The sequence below is a fragment of the Cryptosporidium hominis genome (assembly GCF_000006425.1).
Source record: "Cryptosporidium hominis TU502 chromosome 2 CHRO012036, whole genome shotgun sequence".
Classification (NCBI taxonomy): Eukaryota; Apicomplexa; class Conoidasida; order Eucoccidiorida; family Cryptosporidiidae; genus Cryptosporidium; species Cryptosporidium hominis.
In genome coordinates this window covers 1,874-12,724 of record NW_667261.1, presented here as the reverse complement: position 1 = coordinate 12,724, position 10,851 = coordinate 1,874, and the positions used below count along the sequence as shown (strand labels likewise).

The window sequence follows — 10,851 nt, the reverse complement described above, 5'->3', positions numbered from 1 at the left end:
TTTCTACTCCAAGTGCTAAAAATGTTCCTTCCCTCCCTATCAAATTACACTCTTCGAACCAAAATATTTTTAGAGTCTTCCAACTTGTCTGTAAATTCAAACTATTGTTTATATTACGATTTGTTGGGCTTAGTGGGTATTCATAATATTTATTAATTTCTTGTTTTTCAAAAAAGCAAATACTGGATTTTAACATCTTATATTGTCTTTTAAGGAGCTTAATACCCATATTATTTTCCTTATTAGCGAAATCTCCTGGATTTTTTGTGATGAATATCATAATTGATTCAGTTTTGGGGTGTAAACAAATGCTTTCTTTAATTAATTGAATTCCTTCTGATGCTGAAAACTTAAACCTTCCCGAAATTGTGCAATCCCTACCTTCCCAGCATTCTAATTCATCATCAAAAAAATATGGATTTTTGTACCCATCCAATTTTGACACCAGGCAGACATACTTTGGAATTTTTAAATTTACTTTAATTACTTGGCTCTCATCATAAATTTCTCTTAGAGATTGCAATGCTTTCAGCTCTACCATCTGATTTGCTTGCATTCTTATTTTATTTAATGCACATATTTATCATTACTTTGGGATTTTTCATGCAAATTTATGAAATTTTGATAGCACAATGCGGTAAAAAATTTAGAATTTATAGAATTATCGGGCTGAATTAACAATAAATCTAACTATTTCAGTAATTTTATGTTCATTATTAATGTTATTTAGTAATATTTCCCCATTTTTTATATCAATACAAAGAAGAAACATTGTTGAATCAATTATTCCTTGAGAATTGCCTCTTGTTAAAACTACACCATTATCTGATAGATGGAATTTATATTCAGCGCTATTAGTAACACAGTTTACAACATCAATAAACACTAATACTTCACAGTTTGGCCTAATACCTGCTGTACACTTATAATTGCACATTTCCCTAACAATTTGGTTAATGCACATATCTTCCGAAATTTTTGAACCTTGTTTTATAGATTCCAATTTAAAATTGGTAGCAGAAACAAAGTGGATATGAGATCTGCTCATACGGCTTAGCCCATTTATTTTAATATTTTTCCATTTATCTAAATATGTGCCATGTATAATTATTCTTTGAATAAATTCCGAATTATTATCAATTTCAAATCTAGCCAAAAGTTTTTCATCTTCTATAAATGAAAGAGAATGGCCTTGGTTAGCACGGATCAAATTTTTTCCATTTTCATCAATCATTCTAAATCTACCTTTAGGATCGTTTTCTACAATATAATGTAATTTTTCAAGAGAGATACCGGTTTGCTCCAAAATCTCGTTAACTTCTACATACCCATCATTTCTCATATTTAGTCCAGTCTTTGCTGGATCTCCATGTCTAAGTAGCCAAGTTAACTTCTTTGAAATAAGCACATTTGAGGTTTTCGTCATGAATGTATATTAATCTAATAAATTAATATATCTAAAAATATGCGCAAATTAGTATTCCCCATTTAAATATGCTTTTTTTTTTGTCAAACAAAACAAATATAATTAATGCCGCTAAAGACTTTACGGTACTTGTAGACAAGCAAATTATTAATTTCCCTCAAATTATGAGTATTCACAAATGGCGCCAATATGTTACTGGCAAAAGCCCACCAATAAAATACAAGTAATGAGGTGATTTTAACACAAAAATTTGAGAAAACAACGCAAACAAAACTTGGTAAAGAAATATTTGTTAAGTTCCTTTAAGTTCTAAGTTAATTATGGATATGGATTCAACGATGGGGGAATCCCAGTCTGACTCAATCATACGAATATATGTAAAAAAACGTAGTGGGAAACATCTTGCAGTGTTAAATATAGATAAGGATGCTACTGTTAGTGATCTAAAGCTACAATTTTACGAAGAGTTTCACTATTATCCAGAAAGGCAATGGTTTAATGTTGGAAGCTCAAATGGAGAGGTGCTTAAAGAAGGAAAATTAGAGGACTATGGAGTTGAAAATGGCACCACTTTGTATTTCAAAGATTTAGGCGTCCAAATTTCATGGAGGTTAGTATTCTTTATAGAATATCTTGGCCCAATTATAATTTTTCCAATTTTTTATTTTTTCCCAACATTAATTTATGGGGAACCTGCTCCTCCAAAGAGTATTTCTCAAAAGCTTACTTTTGCTCTGGCTTTATGCCATTATATTAAAAGAGAAATTGAAACATGTTTTGTTCACAGGTTTTCGAATGCAACAATGCCCATTATTAGACTTCCAATAAATTGTTTCCATTACTGGTTTATTTTTGGAGCTTCTGTTGGATACTACACATTTCATCCAAAGTTCTCACCTCCAGAATTTTCCCCCTTAACCCTATACTTTATTGCCATTTTAACGTGTGTCTTTGAATCTCTGAACTTTAACTCTCATTTGGTTTTGAGAAAATTAAGAGATAGAGGTACAAAAAAAAGAGGCATTCCCTATGGTTCTGGCTTTGATCTTGTTTCATGCGCAAATTACTTCTGGGAAACACTTTCATGGATATGTTTTAGCTTTATTGCAAATTGTGCTACTTGTTGGCTTTACACTTTAATTGCTTTTATTCAAATGTCACAATGGGCATTGAAGAAACACAGAAATTATCATAAAGAATTCGCTAACTATCCAAAACATAGGAAGGCCATTGTACCTTTTTTCTTGTGAAGGACTAAATTATATATCTTGTTATTAAGTATTAATTATTAAGTCAACGTTTTAATGGTTATAGCTATAATAAATATTAGTTTTTAATTTATATTTTATTTATTTAATTTAATCTCATAAATACATCTGAATATGTGAGAATTTCCTTTGATTTTTTTCTTTCCATTATTAAAGTAATTCGTTTAGTTGATATTTAGTTAATGAATACTAGAGATAAAAATTTTCGAAGAAAATACATGTCATAGTTTTGGCGGTATTTTTTCCAGATTTGACAAGAAGACTCTCCAAATGTAATGCAGATTTATTTTTAAAAAAAAGATAAATAGATGGTAGATTCAACTATAATGGATGTTAATACAAAAAAGAGGAAAAGAAAGAAGATTTCACAAGATAGCCAAGCAAATGAGTTGACTTTTTTCGAGAATGAATGCAAAAAAAATGTTGAATCAAATATGAAAAGTTCATTTACAGGAAATGAATTGGTTATAATTAAAGGGGAAATAAGTTCTTGGCTGAATTTAGTTTCAAATTCATCACTTTTTCCTTCTGGAATTGAGAATATTATGAATTCTATGGGTAATAAAGAGCTATTTAGGGGAATAATTGTTGCAAGAAGGATAACAAATTTGCCAATCAGATATACAAATGTGCCCGGATCTATCATTCCCAATTTATGTAAAAATTCACTATACTCTGTTTCTGAGAGGTTTCCTTGTACACCACTTAATTCAGAATTTGAAAAAGAAAACTTTGAAAGAATTTCATTCGATATTGAAAAATCTAAGGAGAACGATTGTGAATTAGAAGAAGCTCTTTTTGGAGTATTAGATAATCCAAAAAATATTAAAGAGGGAAGTGAATTTCTTATTAATAAAAAAAGGAAGAAAGAAACAAAGGTAAACGTTGATTTTTTGAAAAAAAATCTATCTATTTTCCCAGGTAATATTGGAAGAGAGTATCTTGTATTTCAAAAGTATGATGATGGAATCATTTTGGATGGAGATGCAGTAATGGATGCAACTCCCGAAATTCTTTCTCAGCACATAGCTAGAAGATTAAGAGGCTGCACAGTATTGGATGCATGCGGAGGAGTTGGTAGTAACACAATAGCATTTTCTCAGCATTGTAAACGCGTAATTTCAGTAGAAATTTCAAACTCTAGAACTCTGATTTGTAAACATAACTCACAAATATATAAGTTGTATGGAGATCAATCTTGGAATAATACCGAAAGCAATATTAGAGATACAAATTCTATTGATGCAATTAGAGATTCTGGATCTCCCACACTACATTTTAATATAGCACATTCAATTGATGACAGTTATAATTTAAGCATGTACTTTGACCCTAAAAGCAATATAGTTTTTGTTAATGGCGATATTTTAGATTTTTGTGATTGGTACCAAAACAATAGCCATAATAAATATGATTTCAAATCATCTTCAATCACCAAACAAGCATTTAACAATTTTGAAAATTTTGAATGGGCTTTTGCCTCTCCTCCATGGGGCGGATATTCATACAATGGTTTTAAACATTTTAATTTAGAGAATAATTCATCTTTGAATTATAAAGAGATGATTATCCGCCTTTCTTCAGTTGCAAACAATATTGCATTGTTTTTGCCTAGAAATACAAACATACCGGAATTTTCAGCACTACTTTCAATTCTTGGGTTTTATGCCATAGAAATAGAAGCAATTCGTGATACAAGGTTTAACTATATATTAGGAATAGTTTTATACTCTGTAAGAACCAGATCCAAGTTTAAATTACAATATTTATTTGGACAAAATATTGATTCGATTAGTCATCCTATTTCAAAAAGATTAATATCCTTTACTGAACATATTCTTAGAAAGTCAAAATTAGATGGAGGTGAAAGCGTTAATGAACAAAATATATCAAAGCTAGGAATAAAGAAAATATCAAAGTTTGGAAAAAAGATTGAGAGGCTAATAAAGAAAAAAGGATTAGAGCCAATGATGGCCATTACATATTTACTCAACTATATATTACATAGGGATGACTATTGCACAAATCTTTACCTATCAAATTGTTCAAATAATATTTTTCCAGTAGCTGGTAATAATCAAGATATAACTCAAACTGAAGGTTTAAAAATGAAAAGAAAATACAAAAAATATATAAGAAAGATTATTAAGGAGCTCGAGCATGGAAATTAATTCTCGGATTCAGAGTAATTCTCTACTTTGATATCATTAATTCCAAGTGTTTCATTTTGATAATCAGTACGTTGGTACTTTTCTGTTTTCAATTGCTGATCATCCTGGACAAATTGACCATTAACAATACGTTTGCCAATAAAGCTATGATCTGCTGCATCATCTATGATTAGAGTGAACTTTTCTTTTTTTTCTAGCAAGTTTTCCAGCTTTTCAATAACTCTCTGGAAACCCTTCTTTTGTTCAGATGTTGCAGAGTCACCTTGGAATGTAAAGCAATCCTTCAAAGAGTCTGTAATTTTGACAATCATACCCTCAACAGTCGTAAACAGTGATCCTAAAGATCCCATACCCATTTCAAGTTCAATTTCAGGAATCTCAATTGAAGCAGTATCACTTTTTAAGATGTCTCTATTTAAGTCAAGTTCGCTTTCAACAGTCAAAATCCTAAAATAATAGAAATGATAATTGAATTGATTTTGATAAATATAAACAAACTTACCATTTTTTTGCGAGCTCTCCATATGCTCCTGAAGGTTTTAACTCATTAGTTTTTATTCCACAAAAATTGCAAACAAACGCCATAATAAGGCATCTTCTAAAACCAGGGATATCTATTTCACATACGTCACTCTCTCCATTATTGCCACAATTTGGACATGGTACATCAAACTTAATACGATCTTCATTGCTACCTAACTCGCCCTGGTCCTCTATACTCTTATTCAAGTCAATATAGTGGGGGATTAAGTGCTCAGGTATGTCAGCTCCTTTGCTGAATGTTACATTTGAATTATCTTTTTTTGGTTGGTATGTAGAAATACGCTGGCTTTCATCATCCTTTAGATTCTGAACTCCATAGTATCCCATTTCTTCCAGCTGCTCCTTTGTTCGATCATAAAGTTTTCTTTTCATATTATGGTCAACAAGGGGTGCAATTGGATTTTGGATAAAGCTATTTCCACTTGGATCATCTAGTTTAATAGTAAAAGGAAGCCCCTTACCTTCTAGATATCCTTTTAAATTGTTAATAATTTTTTCAATTTTCCCACCTACTTCTTGATCTTGAGCAATTCTTGCTTCTTGGTTGAGTGAAAGGCCTTGGATAGTCTTTGTGATTATACCTTCAATTGTTGAAATTACTCCTTTTTGAGTAGATGGAGGAATATCAAGCTCTTGCTCCAATATAGAAATAGTTGCAAATTCTGATTTGACAATTTGTCTATCTAAATCAGAAACATTTGTTACAACCAACTCTATACACTCTCCCTTATCTTGCAAAACACCTCCCGATTGGATCTCGTTATTTTTAAATCCACAATGTGGACATTCAAATGACATTAATATTACATCTCTGAATTGTGGAATGGAAGTAAGTAATAGTTTTGTTTCACCTTCTTTATGGCAGTTCATGCAGAGTGATTGAATAATAGTTAAACCGGTGTCATCATCTCTGCTGTATTCAGAATTTCCAGCCATTTTTGAATATATTAACTTATAGTCTTTCTATAACCAGAGAATTACCTAAAAAACAGAATATTTGCGCGCCATATCAAAGTGTACCAAAATAACAGAAATCAAATACTTTTATTGAAAGCATCAATTCTATTGCTCAGAACACTTATTTGTTTGCAAGCGAGCTCCAAATTAATTAAAACTGTGTAAATTTGACAGCTAATAAGTATCGTTAACAAATGGCTAATTTAACTAGCAGGGAGGAGTTATGGAAAAGTAGTTTGGTATTAATAAAGTAATAAAAATTTGTATTGCCTTATTTAGAAGAAATTAGGATGTTATTAAATGAGAAAAAAAGAGGGAAAATTATTTAGGTAATATTTTTTCAGTGTCTCGAATCAAAAAAAAAAATGTTAGTTTACCGCATTTAGTTTTGATTCTACATACGACGTTGAAATTCGATCACTTTCATTTTTATATTTGGTGAGATCATAATATTTAGCAAATAATTAATTAATATGTCCTTTCAAATTGTTCCAGATCAGTTGGAGGAGGTAGAAGAAGACGTAAATACTGCAATTGCAGTTGCCGTGTCAACTAGCAGAAATGCACTCATGGAAATCGGCATTAATGAAGAGGAGGAAGAAACTCCAATGTCTCAAAACGCTAATATAGAGAGTCAGCTTCAAACTCAACAGAGTTACAATTCAGAGACATCATTTCCAGATGAAGTGCAATCTTTCTTAATTAATCTAAACGATTCTATTTCACGTCGTGATGTTGATAGAATTCGATACTTTAATGAAAATTTACATAATAATCTGACCTTTAAGTATTATATGAAATCTCGATGGCCAAACCCATCAGTAGTGGAAAATTTAATTGATAGCTTCAACAATTATTCGGAACTGACCAAACTCTTGTATATTGAGCAATATTATCGTCACATATTTGCTAAATTCCCCAACCATGTTAAATGGATAGATAGAGTCTCATCATGGAAAAACTATATTGCATTGTTTAATCATTTATTATTCAGGGGGCATTCAAGCACTGAATCACAAAGTTCACAGATTCCAAATTCTCTTAAGGAGTATTTTGAAAGCAACAATTTAAGTACAAATTTTGATCGAGAAGACGAAATATGTCTACCTCCAGAAATGACTCATGGTATTATTGATGAGTTTTTGTATCAATTCCAGGACACATGTAGATACAGAACTAGGGTAGCGCATGTAATTTCAATGAGCGAACAAGGTCAAAATGACGGAAGAGCTGCCAAGGTGGACCAAGATGTTTGGAGATGTGATATTATTTTCCAAATATTCCAGTCATTTGTTGACTTAAGTGAAGTTAGAATGCTAATGAGTGCAGATAGTTCAGCTTCTCAGCAGGAACATTTACAAGTTCTAAACTCTGTTGAATCATTCCCTATTAGATATCAACTTGGTTACTTCTCAATTCTCGGGTTATTAAGGTTACATGCATTACTTGGAAGCTACTATATTGCAATTGAGGTTTCAAATGGAATTGATCACCAGATCTTCCGCCCATTATTATGGAAGGTGCAAACTGCTTATGTATCTTATTTGTATTACTTAGGATTTTCTTACATGATGTTACAAAGATACATCGACGCAATCCGTATATTCCAACAGAGTACCGTCAGTTTTGCATCGAATGCAATGAATTCTAATAATTCTTCTCACTCTTCTCCATACCAACATGATGCCATAGGAAAGTTTATCGATAGAATGTCATGGCTGATGCTCTTCTGTCAACTTCTTTCTTATGGAAACAGCTCCAACTTTAATAGGATGGAGGAATCTTTATCACATCAGAATGATAGGAAGTCATCACCCTCATTTTCCCCACTGGGATCAGACATTTCAAACTGGAAGGAAATGCTATCTAAGGTATCTCCAAGATTTATATCCCCAAGTGTGCCTTTAATAACTCCAAGAGATCATATTGTAAAGGCTGATCAGAATGAACCCCAACAAAGGCAGATGCAGACATTCTCACCCCTGATGCACCTTTATGAATTGAATTCTATGATTAGGTCTTTCACAAAGCTTTACAACAATTTGAATGTTGATACTTTGGCAAGTTTAATGCATATTGCAAAGAAAAATGGCAATCTGAAATCTCGCGAGGTAATTAAGTCTCGTAATAGTGGATCTGACTCTCAAGCCAATGAAATATCTAGCACGCATTCAACTACTACTGATGATTTTGAGGTACAGGAACCATCAAGTATCGCGAGATCTCAAATAATTGCAATTAAAAGTAGATCTGGACGTCAGAAGATTTGGAAATCAGGAGATTTACATTCTGGTGAGCTGGTTCAATTAAATGGCGATGTAGACTTACTTTTAGATCTAGACACAATACACATTATTGAAGGGAAGCAGGTTGATAAATTCTTTGGGGATATTTTTGCAAAGCAAATTCTTAAGGCTCGAAACTTACTTAGGCATATTGACTCATTGACAAGCAAAAATTTAGACTCATCTTCAAAGAAGGAGAAGGCCTAATAATCCAAAGCTCTAACCGCCTAAGGAATTGTGAATTTATAATAGGTGTTTCCTATTAGACTCTATTGCATATGTTTTCCTATTCTAATAATTTTTTTTGTATAAAATAGAAAATCTCTTAAATAAACAAAAATTAAAGCTTCAAGCTATTGATACTATAAAATTTGATAATTTGAATTAGTTTACTTCCATTTAATATGATTATGCGGCCCCGAGCCAAATTAAAAAGGAATAGCATCAACGTATAGTGGAGGGTAGTGAGGAGTTCCGGGTATCGTTAGATCGCTGTGAGATTCGTCCATTGTGGTAATTCCACTACAATGGTCATTTATTATGTTTTCGTCTTGGAATTCAGGGTGGCTGTTTTTCATATGGCGAATATAAGGAGTTCTGTAGCCGTACTTTTTGGGGCATAAGTGGCATTCGTAAGGTTTGCTGTTACAATGTGAAACTTGTATGTGTTTTCTGACATTGCTCTTTGAGCTATAAAATCTTCCACAATCAGGGTATGGACACCTATATGAACAATCAATATCACTATCTTTATTTTCCCCAATTGTATTATTCAATAAAGGGTCATTTTCGTTATGACCTACGTTGGCCTCATTAGGCAAGGCGTATAGGCATTGATTTTGCGAATTATCATTATTTATTATACACTGATTCTGGTTAAGAATGAGTGGCTGCGGCTCATTAGACGAAGACCAGTGCTTAGATTTAATGTGTCTTACTAAGCCAGGGTACGAAAGAAAAGCCGCAGAGCATAACATAGGATCAGCTCTGCAAACATACCAACATTGCTTTGAATTGCTATCTTCTGTACGATTAGGAAATGGAATTTCAGCAGTAAGATGTTGCCTGAGAGTATGCCTCTGAAGGGAAGTGGCAGATGGAAAGAGATTACCACAAACCTCACAAATATACGGTGTGTCATGTGACCTTTTAATATGTCTTCTTAATGATGTTGGACTCATAAATACACTATTACAGGATGAACATGGATAACTCGCTTTTTCTTCAATTGAGCTATGTACCAACATCATATGACGGCGTAAGTGGTCACTTCTTCCGAATGCTTTTGAACATTCATGACATTTGAAAAGCTTTATTCCGGTATGAGTTTGAGCATGACGCTCCAAATGAGACCTTCTTTTAAACGATGCATGACAACCAGGATATCCACAAGCGAATAGTCTTGGAGATTTCACATCTACTGCTTCTGAAGACATTACTCTTCATAAATAACGAATATTATTTGATTCTACTAATGTTGCCAACTTTTACTCAACTGTTTGATCACAAAGCAAACCGCTTACATAAACTCGTTTAATTTCAACTGGAAAGGAAAAAAGTAATAATTATTTATTAATTATTGGCGGCGTCCTATAACCACAATATTTTAATTATTCGCTCCACTCCAGCGACTTTATATATATATTTGACTATATAAAAAACTGGAATTGGCAATTTGGCGCCCAATTTCAAGACACATTTCAAAAGTTAAATTAATTTATCTTTAATTAAAATAATAGGAAAAGATACAATTATAAATATAAAAAATGTACATAATATTTGTTTAATAAATTAAAGTGATTTGCCGGCAATTGATCTTGCTCCCATTTTTCCTCGAATCAATTTTTCATTAGAATATAAGATTTAATATTAACGTGAAATTGCAGCTTCCTGCTCGTAAGCATTTCCAAAGCAATTTATTATTGCATATAATTTGTTAATAAAACCTTCCTTAGCTTAGAGTTTATCGCCTTTTTTTCACTATTGACCTTGATTAGAATTTTGAGTATTTGAAACGGGGAAAATTCAAGTAAAAAGTAGTAAATTCTTCACAAATATGTATAGATGAGCTATATTTCTACATATAGTACTGGATCTTGATTCAAGTTCCTGTATTACGACTTAAAATGAGAAGATAGTTTGGAGTGCGCTTGATTAATAGTTTGAATGTAAAAGCACAATTATTGGAAATGAATCATAAT

At 32.1% G+C, this 10,851-nt stretch overlaps 7 protein-coding genes across 7 annotated transcripts; 3 read left to right on the top strand and 4 right to left on the bottom strand.

The window, feature by feature from the left end:
- Positions 1 to 661: 661 nt before the first annotated feature.
- On the bottom strand, positions 662 to 1,426 carry Chro.20133 (CG33057-PA). The annotated part of the gene is made up of 1 exon (XM_661400.1): positions 662 to 1,426. One exon carries the CDS (start codon positions 1,424 to 1,426, stop codon positions 662 to 664), a length of 765 nt encoding a protein of 254 aa, XP_666492.1.
- A 320-nt stretch (positions 1,427 to 1,746) lies between these two features.
- On the top strand, positions 1,747 to 2,676 carry Chro.20132 (hypothetical protein). The annotated part of the gene is made up of 1 exon (XM_661399.1): positions 1,747 to 2,676. One exon carries the CDS (start codon positions 1,747 to 1,749, stop codon positions 2,674 to 2,676), a length of 930 nt encoding a protein of 309 aa, XP_666491.1.
- Positions 2,677 to 3,002: 326 nt separating this feature from the next.
- Chro.20131 (CLL-associated antigen KW-2) lies at positions 3,003 to 4,865 on the top strand. Its single annotated transcript, XM_661398.1, has 1 exon — positions 3,003 to 4,865. One exon carries the CDS (start codon positions 3,003 to 3,005, stop codon positions 4,863 to 4,865), a length of 1,863 nt encoding a protein of 620 aa, XP_666490.1.
- On the bottom strand, positions 4,862 to 5,389 carry Chro.20130 (zinc-finger protein zpr1). Its single annotated transcript, XM_661397.1, has 1 exon — positions 4,862 to 5,389. The coding sequence occupies one exon, from the start codon at positions 5,387 to 5,389 to the stop codon at positions 4,862 to 4,864; it is 528 nt and encodes a 175-aa protein (XP_666489.1).
- Chro.20129 (zinc finger protein-related) lies at positions 5,364 to 6,344 on the bottom strand. The annotated part of the gene is made up of 1 exon (XM_661396.1): positions 5,364 to 6,344. The coding sequence occupies one exon, from the start codon at positions 6,342 to 6,344 to the stop codon at positions 5,364 to 5,366; it is 981 nt and encodes a 326-aa protein (XP_666488.1).
- Positions 6,345 to 6,838: 494 nt separating this feature from the next.
- On the top strand, positions 6,839 to 8,857 carry Chro.20128 (RE21692p). The annotated part of the gene is made up of 1 exon (XM_661395.1): positions 6,839 to 8,857. The coding sequence occupies one exon, from the start codon at positions 6,839 to 6,841 to the stop codon at positions 8,855 to 8,857; it is 2,019 nt and encodes a 672-aa protein (XP_666487.1).
- Positions 8,858 to 9,078: 221 nt separating this feature from the next.
- Chro.20127 (hypothetical protein) lies at positions 9,079 to 10,086 on the bottom strand. Its single annotated transcript, XM_661394.1, has 1 exon — positions 9,079 to 10,086. One exon carries the CDS (start codon positions 10,084 to 10,086, stop codon positions 9,079 to 9,081), a length of 1,008 nt encoding a protein of 335 aa, XP_666486.1.
- Between the last annotated feature and the right edge of the window lie 765 nt (positions 10,087 to 10,851).